The sequence below is a fragment of the Salvelinus namaycush genome, chromosome 2, assembly GCF_016432855.1.
Source record: "Salvelinus namaycush isolate Seneca chromosome 2, SaNama_1.0, whole genome shotgun sequence".
Taxonomy (NCBI): domain Eukaryota; kingdom Metazoa; phylum Chordata; class Actinopteri; order Salmoniformes; family Salmonidae; genus Salvelinus; species Salvelinus namaycush.
The window spans coordinates 13,654,750-13,677,665 of NC_052308.1; the positions used below are offsets into that span (position 1 = coordinate 13,654,750).

Genomic DNA, 22,916 nt, shown 5'->3' on the forward strand with positions numbered 1-22,916 from the left:
CGAAACCAGGTTCAGAATTTGTTGCAAATGTATTCAAAACAAAAAAACAGTAATACCTTATTTACTTAAGTATTTAGACCCTTTGCTATGAGTCTCAAAAATGAGCTCAGGTGCATCCTGTTTCCATTGATCATCCTTGAGATGTTTCTACAACGATTGGAGTCCACCTGTGGTAAATTCAATTGATTGAACATGATTTGAAAAGGCACACACCTGTCTATATAAGGTCCCACAGTTGACAGTGCTTGTCAGAGCAAAAACCAAGCCATGAGGTCAAAGGAATTGCCCGTAGAGCTCAGAGATAGGATTATGTCGAGGCACAGATCTGGGGAAGGGTACCAAAACATTTCTGCAGCATTGCAGGTCCCCAAGAACACAGTGGCCTCCATCATTCTTAAATGGAAGAAGTTTGGAACCAGCAAGACTCTTCCTAGAACTGTCCGCCCGGCCAAACCGAGCAATCGGGGGGAAAGGGTCTTGGTCAGGGAAGTGACCAAGAACCTAATGGTCACTCTGACAAAGCTCTAGAGTTCCTCTGTGGAGATGGGAGAACCTTCCAGATGAACAACCATCTCTGCAGCACTCCACCAATCAGGCCTTTATAGTAGAGTAGACAGACGGAAGCAACTCCTCAGTAAAAGGCAAATGACAGCTCACTTGGTGTTTGCCAAAAGCACCTAAAGACTATCAGACCATGAAAAACAAGATTCTCAGGTCTGATGATTGATCTCTGTGGCCTGAATGCCAAGCGTCGCGTCTGGAGGAAATCTGGCACCATCCCTATGGTGAAGCATGCTGTGGGGATGTTTTTCAGCGGCAGGGAAAACTAGTCAGGATCGAGGCAAAGATGAACGGAGCAATGTACATGGAGATCCTTGATGAAAACCTGCTCCAGAGTGCTCAGTACCTCAGACTGGGGCGAAGGTTCACCTTCCAACAGGACAACGACCCTAATCACACAGCCAAGATAACACAGGAGTGGCTTCGGGACAAGTCTCTGAATGTCCTTGAGTGGCCCAGCCAAAGCCCGGACTTGAACCCGATCGAACATCTCTGGAGAGACCTGAAAATAGCCGTGCAGCAACGCTCCCTATCCAACCCGACAGAGCTTAAGAGGATCCGCACAGAAGAATGGGAGAAACTCCCCAAACAGAGGTGTGCCAAGCTTGTAGCGTCATACCCAAGAAGACTTGAGGCTGTAATCGCTGCCAAAGGTGCTTCAACAAAGTACTGAGTAAAGGGTCTGAATACTTATGTAAATGTTGGGTTGGATGGGGAGCGTTGCTGCACAGCTATTTTCAGGTCTCTCCAGAGATGTTCGATCGGGTTCAAGTCCGGGCTGTAATATTCCTATAAGCAAAAAAAATAAAAAATACATTTTTTCTTTGTCATTATTGTGTGTAGATTGATATGGGGGAAAAAAATATTTAAATATTTTTTGAATAACGGCTGTAACTTGTCAAAATGTGGAAAAATTCAACAAGTCTGAATACTTTCTGAAGGCAGAGTAGGTACATACTCCTCCTATCATCTCAAAGTGGTCCTGTTTGTTAAAATCAATGAGTTTGCCGTTGAAGAACCACTTAAAGGTGGGATCCAGGGAGGAGTCTCGGGACACTTCACATGGCAACACGATGCTCTGTCCCACAGTGGCATCCACACTCAGTGGTGGAACCGTTATCTTGGTTGGCTCTGTTTGACAACACAGAAAAACAAACACACAGGATCATGTGTTACTGGAGCCGTGCTACAATACTTGAATATAGGCCTGCTGCTGGAAAAATGTCCTGTTCATGTTGACAAGATGTTTTAAATGAAATGCTTATTCCTTTCAATCCAATTAACATGTTTGGAGAATTTTTTGTTGTTGTATTGATATAGCCTTGAGACTGAATAATTCAACATAATGCAATGATGGTGTCAAATTAATACTCCATGTACAACCATCAGTTATTAAAACAGCCAAATCAACTAATTTAAACAGCAGCTCTTTTTTTAAATCAACATGAAATGTCTGACTTGGGTGGAACATAACATCTCTCTCCTCACTACTCTAGATGCCAGGGATTTTCTCCCCTCTGCTGTATGACCAATAACTCACAGCTGACAAAACCAAGGATGATGAGTTATGTTTCTGTCAAACCAGCAGGAACATAAAACAACTATATATTTCATTATCAATTTCATGCTTGGCTTAGTATTTACCCCTCTAAACACAGGTTTAAACCATCTGCTTAAAAGGTAGTGAGATCGGTGTCCGGAAAAGTACCTTTCACCACCAGAGTAGCAGTACTGCTTGATGTCCCAAAGGGGTTCCTGGCCACACAGGTGTACCTCCCTCCGTCTGATTTGCTGATGTTGGTGATACGGAGAGTTCCATCCTCCATAATAGTCCGTCTGACAAAAATGAAGGAACAGACAACTGCTGTTATCAGGATCAATAATGATTTGATAGCACTGACTGGGTTATATAGGGATTCTAAATGATGATTAGCATACAAATACATCAACACTTGTGGCTTCATCTCGATTATAAACTGGGTGGTTCGAGACCCCGAATGCTGATTGGCTGAAAGCTGTGGTATATCAGACCCTATACCATGGTTATGACAAAACATTTATTTTTACTGCTCTAATTATGTTGGTAACTAGTTTATAATAGCAATAAGGCACCTCAGGGGTTTGTGATATATGGCCAATATACAAGCGTTGCGTCGTGCCTATGAACAGTCAGTTGCCGTGGTATATTGGCCATATACCACATCGCCTCGGGCCTTATTGCTTAAATAGCCTACATCCATGTTGTAGTTTGAATGACAAGTATTTCATGAATTAAAAACTGAATTCTTTACAAGCACATTTGCACATTTCAGAACAGAGCAATTATCTTAGTTGAAGCAGAACAGATTTGCTGTTGTGTCGACATGCTATTGAAAGCACAAAAGATTAAATGTGCATTTTAATAGAATACACAGTGGGACACTAAGGCCAATGAGGACAGGGGAAGGAGAAGAGAGCAGAACAACAGAGAGAGATGATTCACTCCGAATTGGAATCTTTACCTGCGGCCTTGTAATTATACAACATGTGTGAGATCCTATCGACCACCTTTCCAAAAGGTAATGAAAGCAGATATAACTAAAGAGCCATCTCACTTGTAGCTGGCTGTCTGGACACAGTGAGATACCGAGGAAACTCGAGCAACAACGTTGAAAAAGGCACATTACTGAAATACTAATCAGGGACGATTGTAGACTACATACAGTTGAAGTCGGAAAGTATACTCATAAAGTATACTCATTCAGACTTGTACAATACTGTACAGTTCTGAGGTGCAAAGCAACAGTCAAAGGTACAGTTGAAGTTTACATACACCTTAGCCAAATACATTTAAACTCAGTTTTTCACAATTCCTGACATTTAATCCTAGTAAAAATTTCATGTCTTAGGATCCCCACTTTATTTTAAGAATGTGAAATGTCAGAATAATAGTAGAGAGAATGATTTATTTCATATTTTATTTCTTTCATCACATTCCCAGTGGGTCAGAAGTTTACATGCACTCAATTACTATTTGGTAGCATTGCCTTTAAATTGTTTAACTTGGGTCAAACGTTTCAGGTAGCCTTCCACAAGCTTCCCACAATAAGTTGGGTGAATTTTGGCCCATTCCGCCTGACAGAGCTGGTGTAACTGAGTCAGGTTTGTAGGCCTCCTTGCTCGCACACGCTTTTTCAGCTCTGCCCACACATTTTCTACAGGATTGAGGTCTGGGCTTTGTGATGGCTACTCCAGAACCTTGACTGTTGTCGTCCTTAAGTCGTTTTGCCACAACTTTGGAAGTATGCTTGGGGGTCATTGTCCATTTGGAAGACCCATTTGCAACCAAGCTTTAACTTCCTGACTGATGTCTTGAGATGTTGCTTCAATATATCCACGTATTTTTCCTCCCTCACGATGCCATTTATTATGTGAAGTGCACTAGTCCCTCCTGCAGCAAAGCACCTCCACAACATGATGCTGCCAGCCCCGTGCTTCATGGTTGGGATGGTGTTCTTCGGCTTGCAAGCCTCCCCCTTTTTCCTCCAAACATAACGATGGTCATTATGGCCAAACAGTTCTATTTTGCAGTTGCATAACTTCGTCTGGCTTTTTATGGCGGTTTTGGATTTGGAGCAGTGGCTTCTTACTTGCTGAGCAGCCTTTCAGGTTATGTCGATATAGGACTCGTTTTACTGTGGATATACATACTTTTGTACCTGTTTCCTCCAACATCTTCACAAGATCCTTTGCTGTTGTTCTGCAATTGATTTGCACTTTTCGCACCAATGTACGTTCATCTCTAGGAGACAGAACGTGTCTCCATCCTGAGCGGTATGACGGCTGCGTGGTCCCATGGTGTTTATACTTGCGTACTATTGTTTGTACAGATGAACGTGGTACCTTCAGGCATTTGGAAATTGCTCCCAAGGATGAACCACTTGTGGCTGTTTTCTTTTGATTTTCCCATGACGTCAAGCAAAGAATCACTGAGTTTGAAGGTAGGCCTTGAAATACATCCACAGGTACACCTCCAATTGACTCAAATTATGTCAATTAGCCTATCAGAAGCTTCTAAAGCCACAACATCATTTTCTGGAATTTTCCAAGCTGTTTAAAGGCACAGTTAACGTAAACTTCTGACCCACTGGAATTGTGATACAGTTAATTATAAGTCATGCACAAATGAGATGTCCTAACCGACTTGCCAAAACTATAGTTTGTTAACAAGACATTTGTGGAGTGGTTGAAAAACGAGTTTGAATGAGTCCAGGCTAAGTGTATGTAAACTTCTGACTTCAATTGTTTATTTGCAACATTTTCCCCATTGTTTGTAAAACTTCCACATCACAATCTAGATAAAAGTGGTTTACTTTATACAACATAAAAGTAACCTCATAACAATGAAGTTGTTTCTATTCATTGTTTGCCAAAGTTTTTAATGATTGTACTTTATTTTAAAATATAACAAAATGTAACAAATGTAAACATGCATAAACAATGCTATGAACTCCTAGCTATCATGACACTGTTCCAGCAAAACAAAAGCTGTGAACTGCAAGCTCAGAAATCAACAATTTCACTGCAGCTCTTAAAAATATGTATTCACTCAGGCTGAGCTGAGACCATGTCTGACATAGGGTGCTTTGGGCAGATTTATTGACAAAAATATCAAATATTGAGTGATGGAGGCGTGCTGAAAACATGGCCTGAGGGGCAATAAAACAAATAAAAACGTAAAGAACTATCTGCTTTAAGAAAGAAACGCTGTTCCACGCTGTGCATTTTCTATTCTCGTCCAGATGCACAGCCTGCATAATCACTTCTTTCTCTTTTTCCCCATGACCGCCAAAGGAATATGATAACTAATCAATTGCTCTGCTCACATGTTGAGTCACGTCCACTGAGTTACGGAAAGACTATGGAAATGTGGCAGCACATATTGATTCAGGCCACAGCCCAAAAGCAGCAGTATCACCAAGGCTCCTGTTCACACTCCATCTGACTCAACCGCACTACCCCAATTAAAGATGCAGAATTAGAGGGAGTGTGGGAGGAGTACACTAAACATTGTGCTGCTGGTGAGCTCTCTCTCTCTAATTTAAGGGGCTTCATTGGCATGTGAAACATATGTTTCCATTACCAAAGCAAGTGAAATAGATAATGAACAAAAGTGAAATAAACAATACAATATTAACAGTAAACATTACACAAAAGTTCCAAAAGAAAAGACATTTCAAATGTCATTATGTCTATATACAGTGTTGTAATGATGTGCAAATAGTTAAAGTACAAAATGGAACATAAATATAGGTTGTATTTACAAATGGTGTTTGTTCTTCAAGGGTTGCCCTTTTCTTGTGGCAATAGGTCACAAATAGTTCTGCTGTGATTGCAAACTGTGGTATTTCCCCAATAGATATGGGAGTTTATAAAAATTGGATTTGTTTTCAAATTCTTTGTGGGACTGTGTAATCTGAGGGAAATATGTGTCTCTAATATGGTCACACATTTGGCAGGAGGTTAGGAAGTGCAGCTCAGTTTCCACCTAATTTGTGGGCAGTGTGCACATAGCCTCTTCTATTGAGAGCCAGGTCTGCCTTCGGCAGCCTTTCTCAATAGCAAGACTATGCTGCTCACTGAATCTGTACATAGTCTTTGACTATCTTAATTTTGGGTCAGTCACAGCGGACAGGTATTCTGCCACTGTGTACTCTCTGTTTAGGGCCAAATAGCTTTCTAGTTTGCTCTGTTTTTTTGCAAATTCTTTCCAATGTGTCAAGTAATTCTTTTTTTGTTTTCTCAAGATTTGGTTGTGTCTAATTGTGTTGTTGTCCTGGGGTTCTGTGGGGTCTGTTTGTGTTTGTGAACAGAGCCCCAGGACCAGCTTGCTTAGGGGGCTCTTCTCCAGATTAATTTCTCTGTAGGTGATGGCTTTGTTATGGAAGATTTGGGAATCACTTCCTTTTTGGTAGTTGTAGAATTTAACGGCTCTTTTCTGGATGTTGATCATTAACGGGTATCGGCCTAATTCTGCTCTGCATGCATTATTTGGTGTTTTACGTTGTACACAGAGGATATTTTCTGCATGCAGAGTCTCAATTTAGTGTTTGTCCCATTTTGTGTTTGCCACCTTGGTTGGTGAGCAGAATCCAGACCTCACAACCATAAAGGGCAATGGATTCTTGTTACGGCTCTTGTCGAAAGTTGTGGACCAAAGCGCAGCTTGGAAAGTGTTCATGATTTTCAAAAAAAATAACCAAAGTGAAAACGAAAGCGCACAGTTCTGTCAGGTACAGACACGAAACAGAAAACAAGATCCCACAAAACCCAAACGGAAAATGACAACTTATATATGATCCCCAATCAGAGACAACGATAGACAGCTGCCTCTGATTGGGAACCACACTCGGCCAAAACACAGAAATAGAAAACATAGACTTTCCCACCCGAGTCACACCCTGACCTAACCAAACATAGAGAATAATAGGGATCTCTAAGGTCAGGGTGTGACAATTCTATAACTGATTCAAGTATTTTTAGCCAGATCCTAATTGGTATGTCAAATTTTATGTTCCTTTTGATGGCATAGAAGGCCCTTCTTGCCTGGTCTCTCAGATCGTTCACAGCTTTGTGGAAGATACCTGTGGCGCTGATGTTTAGGCTGAGTAATGTAAAGTACAGTGGCAAGAAAAAGTATGTGAACCCTTTGGAAATACCTGGATTTCTGCATAATTTGGTCATTAAATTTGATCTGATCTTCATTTGTCACAACAATAGACAAACAAAGTCTGCTTAAACTAATAACACACACATTTTACGTTTTCATGTCTTTATTGAACACACCGTGTAAACATTCACAGTACAGGGTGGAAAAAGTACGTGAACCCTTGGATTTAATAACCTCAACCAAACGTTTTCTGTAGTTGCGGATCAGACCTGCACAATGGCCAGGAGGAATTTTGGACCATTCCTCTTTACAAAACTGTTTCAGTTCAGCAATATTCTTGGGATGTCTGGTGTGAACTGTTCTCTTGAGGTCAGCATCTCAATTGGGTTGAGGTCTGGACTCTGACTGGGCCACTCCAGAAGGCATATTTTCTTCTGTTGAAGCCATTCTGTTGTTGATTTACTTCTGTGTTTTGGGTAATTGTCCTGTTGCATCACCCAACTTCTGTTGAGCTTCAATTGGCAGACAGATAGCCTAACATTCTCCTGCAAAATGTCTTGATAAACTTGGGAATTCATTTTTCCGTCGATGATCGCAAGCTGTCCAGGCCCCGAGGCAGCAAAGCAGCCCCAAACCATGATGCTCCCTCCACCATACTTTACAGTTGGGATGAGGTTTTGCTGTTGGTGTGATGTGCCTTTTCTCCACACATAGTGTTGTGTGTTCCTTCCAAACAACTCAACTGTAGTTTCATCTGTCCACACAATATTTTGCCAGTAGCGCTGTGGAACATCCAGGTGCTCTGTTTCAAACTTCAGACGTGCAGCAAAGTTTTTTGGGGACTGCAGTAGCAACAGTGCTTTTTTCCCCAACTTACACTGTGAATGTTTAAATGATGTATTCAATATAGACAAGAAAAATACAATACTTTGTGTGTTATTAGTTTTAAGCACACTATGTTTCTCTATTGTTGTGACTTAGATGAAGATCAGATCAAATTTGATAACCAATTCATGCAGAAATCCAGGTAATACCAAAGGGTTCACATAGTTTGTTTTTGCTCTCTCACACACACACACACACACACACACACACACACACACACACACACACACACACACACACACACACACACACACACACACACACACACACACACACACACACACACAGAGAGAGAGAGTGGGCGGTAGTATACTGGATATGTTATTCTCCAGCTCTTGGTCCACAGCGTGCTCTTGGCAGAGTCTTTCTCTCAAAGGACTGCAGTACAGTAATTCACTATAGTTTAGTGTAGCTGCAGCAGGGTTATGCAGCAGTTCCACTGTCCCCACAGACCTTCTGTGCTAAGACTAGTACCTCAACTGAACTTGTCAGCTGTGAAGCTGTGAGGCTGTGAGGCTTGCATGAGAGGTTACAAGGAATCATTTATAGCCATGGCTGAATACAAGCTTGAAAGACCAAGGTCATCATAATGAACATGAAAGTCCCTACCATAACTGTGAAGGTGTTGTATAGAACATCCCTGAATACAGAGATATACAGACCTCTAGCAAGGTCCTGGACATCTCTATAGAACTACAAGCAAAAGAGAGAATGTTAGCAAAAAGCCCCCTCACCACGTCATCGTCCCCTTGATTAGAGACATAAACAGCGTTGAGCCCAAGAGACTAGCAAGTTCCCAGGAGAAGGGCCCTTATACACGAGCCATCAATGGCATGAGCAGCGATTGGTACTGTTATTGGGTCATTCCACCAATTCGGTGCCTTTTGAGAAAAATACTAAGTGCCTATTAAGGGCCAAATAAAGTAACAGGGTTGACGATTTCTTCCAAAATCAGCCATAAATTCCCCTGTGACAGGGGGAATGGAAGATTGTTGTGTGCAACAGGGAGATGCAATTGAATGCAAGCTTCACCAAAAATGCAATTGTAAAACATTTCTAGCTGTCTATCTATGGGTAACAGGGTTGATGTTGTGTTATGCTCGACACGCTCAGTTTTCCACCACAAAACACCAGAAAATGGCAAAGAAATTGTAGAACCAGCTCACCTGCATTTACTCAATGATTGTTCAATGTTTCTTAAAAACAATTTTAAATTAAAAAAGGAATAGTTTAAACATATTAAAACAAGAGTTCAGTTCACGTAACAGGGTTGACCTTAAAATGAGGGACAGACATAAATGAATCACTATTTATTTCATGTGATTCATCTTCAGAAATGACTTTTTAACTAGGGCTTTACAATGATGGTGAACCTTGGATACATTTTGGAATGATGTCTTCCTAGAAGTGACACGGTTGACAGAGCTTTAGAAAGCCTTTGTTCATATTAACATTTAGATGTATTCATGTCGTCTGTACTGAAGGGAGATTCATTTAACATAACAAGCTTTTAAAATTCAATATTGGTGCACAATATCTACCTAAAATACAAAAAGGCACTTATTTCATGGAACGACCATATTGCGACTGCGACTGTACCTCTTGCTGTCCTTCAGAAACTCTCCCCCTCTCCGCCAGGAGATGGAGGCCCTAGGGGACGCATGGGGACGGCACTCCATTATCACCTCCCCCCCTCTCTGGATCAGCATGGACTTCTTCACAAGACTCTTGGAGAAGTCGGGTGCAGAGGCTGCATGGGGAACAGAACAAACCCTGTTGAAACCATTCTGTTCTCTTTGACGAGGCAGTGGCACAGCAGCTAGCTACCGTATGTATGCATCAGCCAAACTGTCAAACGCATCATAGTCAATTATACAAATGTCATTTCATGAAAAACCACTGGCTGATTTTCTTTATCAAGTAATTATGTAAATGTGGCTAAAAACCATGGCTCAGCTGATATTCACGTTCTGTTCATTTCTACTGACAGCGTTAGTACATGTCTTGACCTTGCTGTGTCTCTGGCTTCAGCTTTTTAAAAGAAGACAAAACAAACACTTCAGACTAGAGTTATCCAGACATACTTACCTACAACCTTGAGTTCAGCGCTGGCATAGATGGCTCCATGTTCGTTCTCTGCCAGGCACTGGTACATCCCAGAGTCCAACAGGTTGATCCTGGATACGGCCAATCGTCCACCTTCTAAAAGTATCCTGTCCTGGTAACAAGAGAGATACACCCTCAATAACACATCTCAGTATAGGATGTGTGATGAAACTCCAATTATAAACTGAGTGGTTCAAGCCCTGAATGCTGATTGGCTGACAGCCGTGGTATATCACGGGTATGACAAAACATGTATTTTTACTGCTAAGATTACGTTGGTAGCCCGTTTATAATAGCAATAAGGCACTTCGGGGGTTTGTGATATATCGCCAATATACCACGGCTAAGGGCTGTGTCCAGGCACCATATACAATACTCCCTCGGGCCTTGTTGCTTAAATATACAGTACCAGTCAAAAGTTTGGACACCTACTCACTCAAGGGTTTTTCTTTATTTTTACAATTTTCTACATTGTAGAATAATAGTGAAGGCATCAAAACTATGAAATGACACATATGGAATCATGTAGTAAGCAAAAAAGTGTTAAAGATTCTTCAAAGTAGCCACCCTTTGCCTTGATGACAGCTTTGCACACTCTTGGCATTCTCTCAACCAGCTTCACCTGGAATGCTTTTCCAATAGTCTTGAAGGAGTTTCACACATATGCTGAGTACTTGTTGGCTGCTTTTCCTTCACTCTGCGATCCAACTCATCCCAAACAATCTAAATTGGGTTGAGGTCAGGTGATTGTGGTGGCCAGTGCCCAGACTCACAAAACAATTCTTACACAAAAACTTAAGAAGCTGCTTAAGACAAAAATAAGAAGTTCATAAGATAATTCGTAAGTGCAATTCCTCAACAATTTCTTAAGAATTAATGATTTTCTTACAAACTCCTCAAATATCTTCCTACGATCTTTGTTGCTTGGCAACCGATATCATGTTAGCAAATTTCCAACTGAGATTATTATTCTAAAACATGTTCTTGGGTTTAAAATAATAAATACTGAAACTTTCAGATGAAGTTTGTGTGAATTAAACATGTTCAATTGCTTTCATGAGCTTTTTCTCTCACTGTTCTGGGTTTAAGACAAGGGTTTAGCCATCTTGGAATTTAAAGAACATTTCCAATACCTTAATTTTGAAGAATCTAATTTCTTCTTAACTTTTTGCTTAAGGAGAAACATAAGAAATAGCGCAAGAGAATTTCCAATAACCTTTTGGAGGAATAGCAACTTAGCTTAACTTTCTCCTTTAGTTTCTAGTTAAGAAGAAATGTCTTCTTAACTGCCATTTTTTCCTTAAGAAGGTTTGTGAATCTGGCCCCAGGTATCTGATGCAGCACTCCATCACTCTCCTTCTTGGTCAAATAGCCCGGACACAGCCTGGAGGTGTGTTTTGGGACAATGTCCTGTTGAAAAACAAATGATAGTCCCACTAAGCACACACATGGGACACAGGGAACCACACGCAGAGATCATACGTTCACCTACTCCGCATCTCACAAAGACACAGCGGTTGGAACAAAAATCTCAAATTTGGACTCAGACCAAAGGACAGATTTACACCTGTCTAATGTCCATTGCTGATGTTTCTTGGCTCAAGCAAGTCTCTTCTTCTTATTGGTGTCCTTTAGTAGTGGTTTCTTTGCAGCAATTCAACCATGAAGGCCTGATTCATGCAGTCTTCTCTGAACAGTTGATGATGAGATGTGTCTGTTACGTGAACTCCATTAAGCATTTATTTGGGCTGCAATTTCTGAGGCTGTTGACTCCAAAGAACTTATCCTCTGCAGCAGAGGTAACTCTGGGTCTACCTTTCCTGTGGCAGTTATCATGAGAGCCAGTTTCATCATAGCGCTTGAAAGTTCTTGAAATTTTCCTTAAAGTAATGATGGACTGTCGTTTCTCTTTGCTTATTTGAGCTTTTACCAAATGGGGCTCTCTTCTGTATACCACCCCTACCGTGTTACAACACAACTGATTGGCTCAAACGCATTAAGAAGAAAAGAAATGACACAAATTAACAAGAAACACCTGTTAATTGAAATGCATTCCAGGTGACTACCTCATGAAGCTGGTTGAGAGAATGCCAAGAGTGCGCAAAGCTGTCATCAAGGCAAAGGGTGGCTACTTTGAAGAATCTCCTAACTCAAATCTATTTTGATTTGTTTAACACTTTCTTGGTTACTACATCATGTGTCTTCACTATTACTCTACAATGTAGAAAATAGTAAAAATAAAGAAAAACCCTTGAATGAGTATAAGTGCCCAAACGTTTGAGTTTGACTGGTACTGCACACTGAGTATAGAAAACATTAACATAGAATGACCAGGTAAATCCAGGTGAAAGCTATGATCCTCTATCGATGTCACGTGTTAAATCCACTTCAATCAGTGTAGATGAAAGGGTGGAGACAGGTTAAAGAAGGATTTATAAGCAATTGAGAAAATGTAGACATGGATTGTGTATGTGTGCCTTTCAGAGGGTGAATGGGCAAGACTAAATATTTAAGTGCCTTTGAACGGAGTATGGTGACAGGTGCCAGGCGCAGCGGTTTGTGTTAAGAACTACAAGGCTGCTGGGTTTTTCACGCTCAAAAGTTTCCTGTGTGTATCAGTTTTTTATGCCCTGTAATATCTCTGATGATTGTAATATCTCTGCTGATTGTGTGTGACCTTTGCAGAAAACTTTGATGGGTAGACTTTTGAAATAAAAATTGGCTTAATGTTTGATCTCATGTCTTTGATCTGAGATTAAAAGGGGTCTTAAGATGGTTAGACTAGTTCTTAATGGGATTGCACAATTACACATTCAAATTCTGTAGTCATTCTCACCTCCAACACCAAGGGCTCCCCGTTCTTCAGCCATCTGTACACGGGTTTAGGTTTACCGCTCGCCCTACACTCCCACTGAAGATTAGCCTCGATAGCCATATGAGCATCTTTTAACGTCTGGACCCAGTGCAGATGTTCAACATCTGTAGAATAAATATCACAATTTAGTTTCAAAATGTCAGCATCTATATTGACTTTTCTAATGCAAAACTTGTCTTTATTGGCCTAAATCATTCAATAATTAATGGCACAAAGAATAGCTGTATGGTAGAGCTGAAAGCTGCCCTAAGCTTGGGATGCAATTTGAATATTTCTCTAAGGACCAACTGGGTTGTGGCAGTGTTCAAGTTGGCAAGACAACGACTTAGCCACTTCAGAATGACTAAACATAAAGGTTAATTGGTACACATTAATTCCAGATTATCCTGTCTTTATAATGCCCTTTCATAGAGTGAGCAAAAGGTTTTCCAGGCCTGACTTATGACCATAATTTATGGATCAGATATTTTAATTAGACTTGCTTAGCTAAACATTGACAAAGGACACATAAAATCATTAGCATTCAAACAATGTGTTAGTTATTATTAGTTATATTTCATGTTAAGAATTTAAAGTTGAAAACAACTTATTGCTTTTAATCGATTTATTATTATATTAAGAAGCAGCTACAAGGATGGGAAATAAAGTTAAAGGTCCTGAAAAGTAATTCTGAATCCCATGTAAAATAGACTTTTGAGTGACTAAAATATCCCCCATAGTATTTGTTTTGTTTAGAAATGAGCAATATTTGAGATTCATTTTTTCTCTCTCATGGCTAACTACCAGGAAGTTTGAAAAGACAGGCTGAGTGGGCAGGGAGCTTATATTCATGATTTCTCTGAAGTTGGAGACTTTTATTTCCCTCACCAACTTTAAACATCAACTATCTGAGCAGCTAACCAATCGTTGCAGCTGTACATAGTCCATCTGTAAATAGCCCACCCAATCTACCTACCTCATCCCCATACTGTTTTTATTTTATTTACTTTTCTGCTCTTTTGCACACCAGTATCTCTACTTGCACATCATCATCTGCTCATTTATCACTCCAGTGTTAATTTGCTAAATTGTAATTATTCGCTCCTATGGCCTATTTATTGCCTACCTCCTCATGCCTTTTGCACACACTGTATATAGACTTTCTTTTTTCTACTGTGTCATTGACTTGTTTATTGTGTTATTGGCTTGTTTATTGTTTACTCCATGTGTAACTCTGTGTTGTTGTCTGTGTCACACTGCTTTGCTTTATCTTGGCCAGGTCGCAGTTCTCAACTAGCCTACCTGGTTAAATAAAGGTGAAATATTTATTTAAATTTTTTATTATCCTTGAACGACAGCTCTTTGAAACGCCTATGTCAAGCAACTTGGACGCAGTGTTGCAGCAAAATAATCTCAAGCTAATTTGGTGATACACAAAGCAAGTCAAACAACATAGAAATTGCATCAATGATGTCAAAAATGTTTTATACATCTCCCTTTTGTCTCTTGTGATGTGGTTTACGGCAGCGCTGATGGATGGGTTGACTTAAACTGCGGAGTTTTGAACTACCCTCCCCCCATTTGTTTCATGCTGGCTGAAGACCTAGCTAGCTAACACCAGACACAGACGAAAGGGGACACATCTTTGTCATAGATGAATAGGGTAAACTTTTAATTAGATTTGCTGACACCCTACGGTCAAATTTTGACATCAGTGGAGTAGCTATCTAGCTATATATAACCACGCTCCTCTGCAAACACGCCTTCTCCGATGTTGGTTACAAGGCGTTACTTATTTAAATTAGGTACGAGAATATCATCTTACCACTGCTGTATTAAAATGAGAGGGTTAAGGTGATGTTACCGTATCCCCTTAATCCAGCCTCCTGAATCCAAGTGTTTGACAGGGGGGTGGGGTCCAGTAACTTTATGATCAAACTTTATCAATGTAGAAGCAAAAGTCATTTTTCATACTTTGGTCATCATACTTTGATCTGGTTTCATCCAAATATCATCCAATTTCATGAAAAACATGATTTGGACTGTTCATAACCTTCTGTACAGTTCAATTCATTATCATATATTACAAAAGCAACATACAACTGTTAATTTATAGACATTGTGAGCGATCATACTCTGGAATAGGAGTTGCCCTTTGGCAATGTTTTTTCCTCTGGAGTTCTCTGCAACACACTCATATGCACCAGCATCCTCCGGTCTGAAATATGGTATTTCCAGGACCCCGTTGGAATGGTTGATTTTCATCTTGCCAGGGAGGGGATTCCCATCTGTTCTCCTCCATGTGATGGCAGGCACTGGGCTGGAGAGGTCAGGTAGTAAAGGTCACCACAGCCACATGCTTGATACTGACACTTAGTATTAAGACATTAGCTGCCAGACATAGATACAGTGCCTAATGAAAGTCTACACACCACTTGCACAGTCTTCACATTTTGCACATTTTACAGTCAAATCTAAAAAGGGATTACATTAGATGTTTCCCCTACAGATCTATACAACCTACTCTACATTTTCAAAGTGAAAGGAAGATATAAAACATTTTCCAAACTAATAATAATTTAAAACATTTAAATATCTTGATGTCTTCACACCCCAGAGTTAATACTTGGTGGAGGCACCTTTGGCAGCTGTGAATCATTTGAAATAATATTCTACTTTCACAACTCTTAGGGGAATATACTGCATGTCCATTGTTTTTGTAAAAATTGTAAAAATTTTCAGTACATTTGTTTGGGAATCATTGATAGACAGCAATATTCAAAATGTGTCTCTGATTTTCAAGCAGATTTAACTCAGGACTGAGACTAGACCACTCAGAAACACTCAACACCTGATGCTCCCTGTCACCAGCAGGGACTGGGGAGTTTGTTAGGATCAAAATAAATATGTAAGCAGCAAAGCCCTGGTAATACTGTTGAGGAAAACCTGCCACAGTCTTTTGAAAACCTAACCCTGGGATAGAGTTGTATTTTTCTGTGGGACAATTACACAAATTATAATGCCAAAAACACACCAGAATGGCTTTCTAAGAGGTGTTGAGTGTTCCTGAATGGTCCAGTCTCTGTCCTGACTTATATCGGCTTAACAAATCACAGACAAGGTTCAAATATTGCTGTCCATCAATGATCCAACCAAATTTACTGAGCTTGAGCAATTTTGACAAAAACCATGGATAAGTTGTGCCAGGTTGGTAATCTTATTCAAAATGATTCACAGCTGTAATGGCTGCCAAAGGTGTTTCCACCTAGTATTAAGTGTGGCGTGTGAAGACATGTGCAATCAGGATATCCTCATTTTGTATTTCTTAGTAATGTCTAAATGTTTCTATAATTTTTCATTCACTTTGAAAATGTGGAGCAGGTTGTGTAGATCAATAGGGAAAACAATACATTTTTAGATGTAATTTTAAGGCAGAAAAATGTGAAGACTGTGCAAGGGGTGTGTATACTTTCACTAACAACAATATCTAACAGGGGTGTGTGCCATGGGATATGTGTGCCATCTCTGACCATGACTAACAGAGGACATTCTCAGAATATTAAATTCCATATGCAGACTACGTGATGCTGCTACAGTGTTCTAGATAATGATCCCAGTTGAGACCTACTTTCCTAAGGCGAAGCATTCCAGTTTCACTGATGATCCTTTGGTGACATGAAGACTTTCTGGGAACTGAACTTCGATCTTTGGCTCATACTCTGCCATTACAGCTGTGTGAGGTGAAAGAAAATCACATTCATTCAAACCAAGTGAACATTGTGTTCTATAATTCTAATTAAATGCAAGACCTGTGGCACAGGATAGGATGGTAGAGGGCAAGCCTGCATGTTGATATGCTTTAGAGCAATACTTTGTTCAGGGGTTGTATGACTTTGGATAACTTCTTATGGCTGCAGGGGCAGTATTGAGTAGCCGGATAAAAGGTGCCCATTTCAAACGGCCTCGTACTCAATTCTTGCTCGTACAATATGCATATTATTATTACTATTGGATAGAAAACACTCTCTAGTTTCTAAAACCGTTTGAATTATATCTGTGAGTAAAACAGAACTCCTTTTGCAGCAAACTTCCTGTCAGAAAGTGAAAAATCTGAAATCGATGCTCTGTTCTAGGATCTGCCTATAAATGTGCTTGATATGTATGAGTATACATGCACTTCATACGCCTTCCACTAGATGTCCCATAGGCTGTGAGAGGTGAAATGGGGTTTCTAGGTGTTTCTATGGTGAAAAGAGAGCTCTTGGAATGACATGACCCCAGAATTCCTCTGTCCAGGAAGCGCATAGAGGTCACCGGTAATGGCTTCTGAAAAGCAATCGTTATAGAAGTGTTATATCTCCGGCTTTGATTTTATTTGATAAATGTGATCATATCATCGTAAAGTATGTTTTTTCAATATAGTTTCATCAGATTATTGAAATGTTTTCGGGAGTTTAGGCGTCTTGCGTTCTCTGGGTATGGTGAAGATGGAGAGCTACGCGCCACTTGGCTAGTTAGCTTGCTAATTCGAGAGGGAAGAAGGCTGTTCTAAAACCAAACAACGATTGTTCTGGACAAAGGACACCCTTGTACAACATTCTGATGGAAGATCATCAAAAGTAGGACCCATTTTATGATGATATTTCATATATCTGTCGGAATATGTTGACAATTATTTTGCGCCCAGATTTGGGCTCTCTCTCGTTATAACGTAAGCTGGATGTAGTAATGAAGTTATTTTTAGAATTCTAACACGGCGATTTCATTAAGAACTAAGGTATCTATCATTTCCTATACAACATGTATTTTTTAGTAACGTTTATGTATAGTTATTTGGTCAGAATAGTTGAGTGTCATAAAAATATCCGGACATTCTAGGAAAACGATGCTACGTTAGCACAATGTATAACCACGTATTTCAGCTCTAAATATGCACATTTTCGAACAAAAAAGAAGTGTATTGTATAACCTGATGTTATAGGACTGTCATCTGATGAAGCTTATCAAGGTTAGTCAAAAATTATATATCTTTTGCTGGTTTGTTACGATCGCTAACTTTTGCTGCGGGTAAATGGCTTGTGTTTCTGGCTATTGTGGTAAGCTAATATAACGCTATATTGTGTTTTCGCTGTAAAACACTTAAGAAATCGGAAATATTGGCTGGATTCACAAGATGCTTGTCTTTCATTTGCTGTACACTATGTATTTTTCAGAAATGTTTTATGATGAGTATTTAGGTATTTGACGTTGGTGTCTGTAATTATTCTGGCTGCTTTCGGTGCAATTTCTGATTGTAGCTGCAATGTAAACTATGATTTATACCTGAAATATGCACATTTTTCGAACAAAACATAGATTTATTGAATAACATGTTATAAGACTGTCATCTGATGAAGTTGTTTGTTGGTTAGTTCTTGGTTAGTTTGGTTGGTTTTGTGCATGCAACCTGTGCTGTGAAAAATGTTAGTGCTTTTTTGTATTTGGTGGTGAGCTAACATAAATATACGTGCTGTTTTCGCTGTAAAACATTTTAAAAATCGGACATGTTGGCTGGATTCACAAGATGTGTACCTTTCATTTGCTGTATTGGACTTGTTAATGTGTGAAAGTTAAATATTTCTAAAAAATATCTTTTGAATTTCGCGCCCTGCACTTGAGCTGGCTGTTGTCATAAGTGTACCGACACCGGGCTGCAGCCAGAAGAAGATAACATCTCTGCTCCAGCTCAAATCTTAAGTGGCACACACTGTATAATCAGCAGTAATGAGGTAGAGGTGAATCTCCATGTGCAGAAGTTTGTGTGCATGTGCGTATGTATGTATGTGCGTCTGCATGTATGTATGTATGTATGTGTGTATGTGTGTGTGTGTGTGTGTGTGTGGCTGCACTCTGCATATGTAAATGTTTAAACGTTTCTTTTCATGCAGAGAGAGAGAGAGAGAGAGAGTTTCAGACCCACAGCTCTGTAGAGTATGAATACTGCACAACCCACTCCTGAGCAGCAGAAAAACAAACAGACGACTGCTTTTATCTCCTTAGCTTTCACTCCCCGCAACGGCACAGGCAAGTTCAGCGTGCAGGATAAGCAGGAGCCAGTGGAGCATGCTTACCATCCCTGCGCAGCTCCACGGGGGTGGGCGAGCTGTAAACGGTGGCGTTGGTCATCATGTTCCTCACCACACACGTGTAGTTCCCCACATCGGAGGCCTCCACTTTGGCAATGTACAGGTTGCCTGTACTCTGGGAGACGAAGCGACGGGTATCCTGCAGCAGGAACCTTGGGCGTCCGTTGAAAACCCATGAGTATTTGATCTCTGCAGAGGAAGAGCACAGACAGCAACCGCATAGGATCGTGGGTATTGACAAAGGAAGAGATACATGTTCCAATGACATTCCAAAATCTGCCAGTGTGGTAAAACTAAGAATAGACAAGAGATCAGGTTAAATTCGTGTACCTGTACTGTAGCTATAAAAGGTGGAGACACAGTAGCTGAGTACAGTTTTCAAATTATAATATCAATGAAACATTGCACTTAGTGTGAGGTGCCAGATATTCCCATACCAGATATGTGCAAACAGTTAATAATTCAATAATGCATCATTCAAATTGTTATGCTTAACATGGCTGAACCTTGCCCTTTTCACATCTCTAAGCATCCCAGAGAGTAAGCAGAGATTTGGATACGCTATTGAATTACATGTTCAGTTAGCATCACATATTAAAGGGTCAGTATTTAGCGGTCAGAATTAAGGGTCAGTGCCACAGGCTTGTGCAGATCAAACAGAGGAGTAAGTTCAAAAACATTATCGAGAGAGAGAGAGAGAGAGAAAGAAAGAAAGATGAGAGAGATGAGAGAGAAAGAGAGATGAAGAGACAGCGACCAAGTTAGAGAGAGAAAGAGAGAGAGAGAAACAGAGACAGAGACGGAGACAGAGCGAGAGAGAGAGAGAGAGGAGGAGAAGGGGGCATGTAGCAGCGGGATCTGAAGAAATTAATGTGAAATTAAGAGCTTGTTATTAGAGGTGTGAGGGACAGGGAGGGTGGGATGGGCTGGGGTATTAAAGCCCCTCTGTGATCAGAAACACATTACATCCTGCAGTCAGTCTTTTGACTGGACAGTAAAACATCCCATTGCTTCCTACTGGGAAACAGTGAATTAAAATCATCAGTGGTTCTGCTTACGGGTTGTGGTCTCACAACAACAGATGACTCGCAGGCACATAATCTTATGTTCTAGGACAGAATATAACTCTGAACACAGACCATTATAGACCACATAATACTGAACACAGACTGTTTTAGACCACATAACACTGATTGATCAAAGTTGCATCAAATGACATGTATTCTTTCTATGTATATAGGTAAATGTATTTCTGTACAAGCATTAACTTGCATTCATTTGGTTTGACATTACTGCAACTTATGGCAGAAAACAAAAAAACATGTTTGCTTGGATTAGGTTCTAATTCTCAGAGTAAAAACTCTACGGACACTATGAAAGATTAACCAAGTTTATTCTTCCCAGAGGATCAATACAGCTGCATTAGACAACGATATTTCACAAGAGCACTGATATTTAACCCTTCCTCCTAGGCGGAGTCTCCTCCTACACATCTGAACAGCCAAAGCATCTCTGTTGCTAGACAGAACCTTAGTGATATCTGTTCTTCCTCACTTCATCTGACCTGACCTCTACCCCAAAGTGCTCACTCCTCTTATCAATGCCTGCCACATGAGATGGCTTTCCCTGCACTCAAAACATTCCAAGCTAAATTGCACCGACTATATACCTTCCTCCTACAGATAACCATTAACTTCTGGTGTAGACCCTCTAAACCTAAGCACTCAATATTTCAATAGGATACCTGATAATTAACCCTATCCCAAGTTTAGGAGTAAGTACCCAGAATCCATCAATCTAAAATCCACAGCATTGTTTTCCAATTGAAGCGTTGATTCATTTAGCAAACACTCTTATCGAAAGCAACTTACAGCAAGGAGTGCATACATTTCCATACTGGCCCCCAGTGGGAATTGAACACACAACCCTGGCGTTGCAAGCACCATGCTCAACCAACTGAGCCACACGGGACTTCCTTTCAAATCCACCTGAAGACAGCAGCACTGTGTAACAAAATCCAATAAAATGTGTGACAATGGTCTATCTGGGAAAAAAAGCTTGAAAATGTCAAATAAAGAGATGAAGGCATTTTGGGAAAAGGAGGGCAAATTGCAGAACGGTACAGTTCGAATCCCTTGTGGCCATTGATTCATTTAGAAACAGAGTGGGGAAATGCTGGTGCACTGGTGTGAAAGTGTACTGGTGGCGCGGAATGGCTGCGGGATTGCGGGACACTTTGAGACTCTGCTAATCAGCACCACACAGACACGGAGCAGACTCACAGCTGTGCCACGGGATAACGCCCCCCCTCCCCAGACACACCAGCCACCAGGAGCCTTTATTACCCACATATACCCAGGCTACACTGAAAAAACCTGCCACTAGGAAGTAGAGCACCGGAGGCTTTACAGATGACAGCATGGTCGCGGCTCACATGGGGGAAAGTCAGCTTGAGGCCATGACGTGTGAGGGTATAAACTATGGATGTGAAGGTATGAGTTTGGGGAGCGTTCACCTAGAGGAGTGGTGCTGCTACAGTCCAGTAGAAATGATAATAATAGCCAGTCCCACAGGACAGGAAGAGAGAGGAAACAGGATATGAAAAGACTGAAAGACAGAGTAGTGAGAAGAAATAGTAGGCATGAGTACAAAAACGTTTAACAGTGTCGGGGAAAGATAGTGGGTATGACAATGAGGAACAATAAGATGTGCAGGGCGTGACTGAGAGTGAAGCAGCATAGAGTCTGTGAGCTTTGAGGATACAAAGCATTATAGTACCTCCATGATGGGGTGGAGGCCCACACAGTAGCACCACTGCCTGGCCTTCTCTCACTGACACTGTGTTCCTGGGCTTTCTGCTGAAATTCTGTAGATCTGTGAGGAGGCAAAGACAAAAGGGCTTTGATTAGTTTCAGACTTCTATAGTACAACAGCCTCTACAGTGCAGTGATATTCTGGAGAGGGCATTTTCATATAGAAGACCGTTTTCCTCTCTATGCACTTTTATTATACCTCATCCACTTTAGTTCCCTGCTGATACCAACAGTGACGTGTGAACAGGGAGAGGCGTAAATACCTTCCTCTAAACTGGATTTACAGATCACTTTCACTTTTCATTAAATGCTGCTGCCTTATAAGGAAAAACAAACAGCACTAGGGACCACAAACCTTTGAAAATATCATCCAAATCCCAAGAGGGGACAGGCAAATATCAAGAATAATAAAGTCATAACTCATCTCATCCAAGGCTTATCACCATTTAAATGAAAAGATCAAGTATGAACCCCCTACCTGCATGAATATAACAGCCCCCTACCACCTGCGATTGGTTATAATTTCCCTAATGTAATGGGTTAGATTGGTTAATTAGCTAAGACTGGCAGTAAACCTGCGTTGTAAAGTGAAACAATATAAATCAATGTTCTACTGACACATGAACAGCCAACCAGGTCTACCAATTAAAGATGGGACAACGATAAACAAGCAATCAGCAAGGAAGATCATCTCAGTGGACTTTTATAACTGGGTTACTCTTAGTATCATCTCCAGAGATGTGAATATGCTGATGGATTTTTAGGATAACTTTAGTCTAAAATGATCTATCTTTTCACAAGCTATAGAGGGAGTGAATTTCAACAGTGCATTTGAGTGAGAGGAAGAGAAAAGTAGGCTTCTGTTGTTGAAATGCTTCAGACGATGTGATCCTCAGGGTGTAACATTAAGCCAGTGTTAAAAC

General features: G+C 40.5%; 1 protein-coding gene across 1 annotated transcript in view; it reads right to left on the reverse strand.

Annotated features, from left to right (window-relative positions):
* The window catches only part of LOC120020442 (contactin-4-like), a 112,353-nt gene that overhangs the window by 17,954 nt on the left and 71,483 nt on the right, over positions 1-22,916 (reverse strand). The window contains exons 4-13 of the mRNA XM_038964109.1: positions 21,959-22,054; positions 19,166-19,369; positions 16,684-16,786; positions 15,191-15,375; positions 13,038-13,180; positions 10,184-10,313; positions 9,695-9,845; positions 2,270-2,397; positions 1,520-1,692; positions 887-889 (exon numbers count right to left, since the gene is read on the reverse strand). Of these exons, the coding sequence (XP_038820037.1) occupies positions 887-889; positions 1,520-1,692; positions 2,270-2,397; positions 9,695-9,845; positions 10,184-10,313; positions 13,038-13,180; positions 15,191-15,375; positions 16,684-16,786; positions 19,166-19,369; positions 21,959-22,054 (1,316 nt within the window). The remainder of the gene's footprint in view (positions 1-886; positions 890-1,519; positions 1,693-2,269; positions 2,398-9,694; positions 9,846-10,183; positions 10,314-13,037; positions 13,181-15,190; positions 15,376-16,683; positions 16,787-19,165; positions 19,370-21,958; positions 22,055-22,916) is intronic.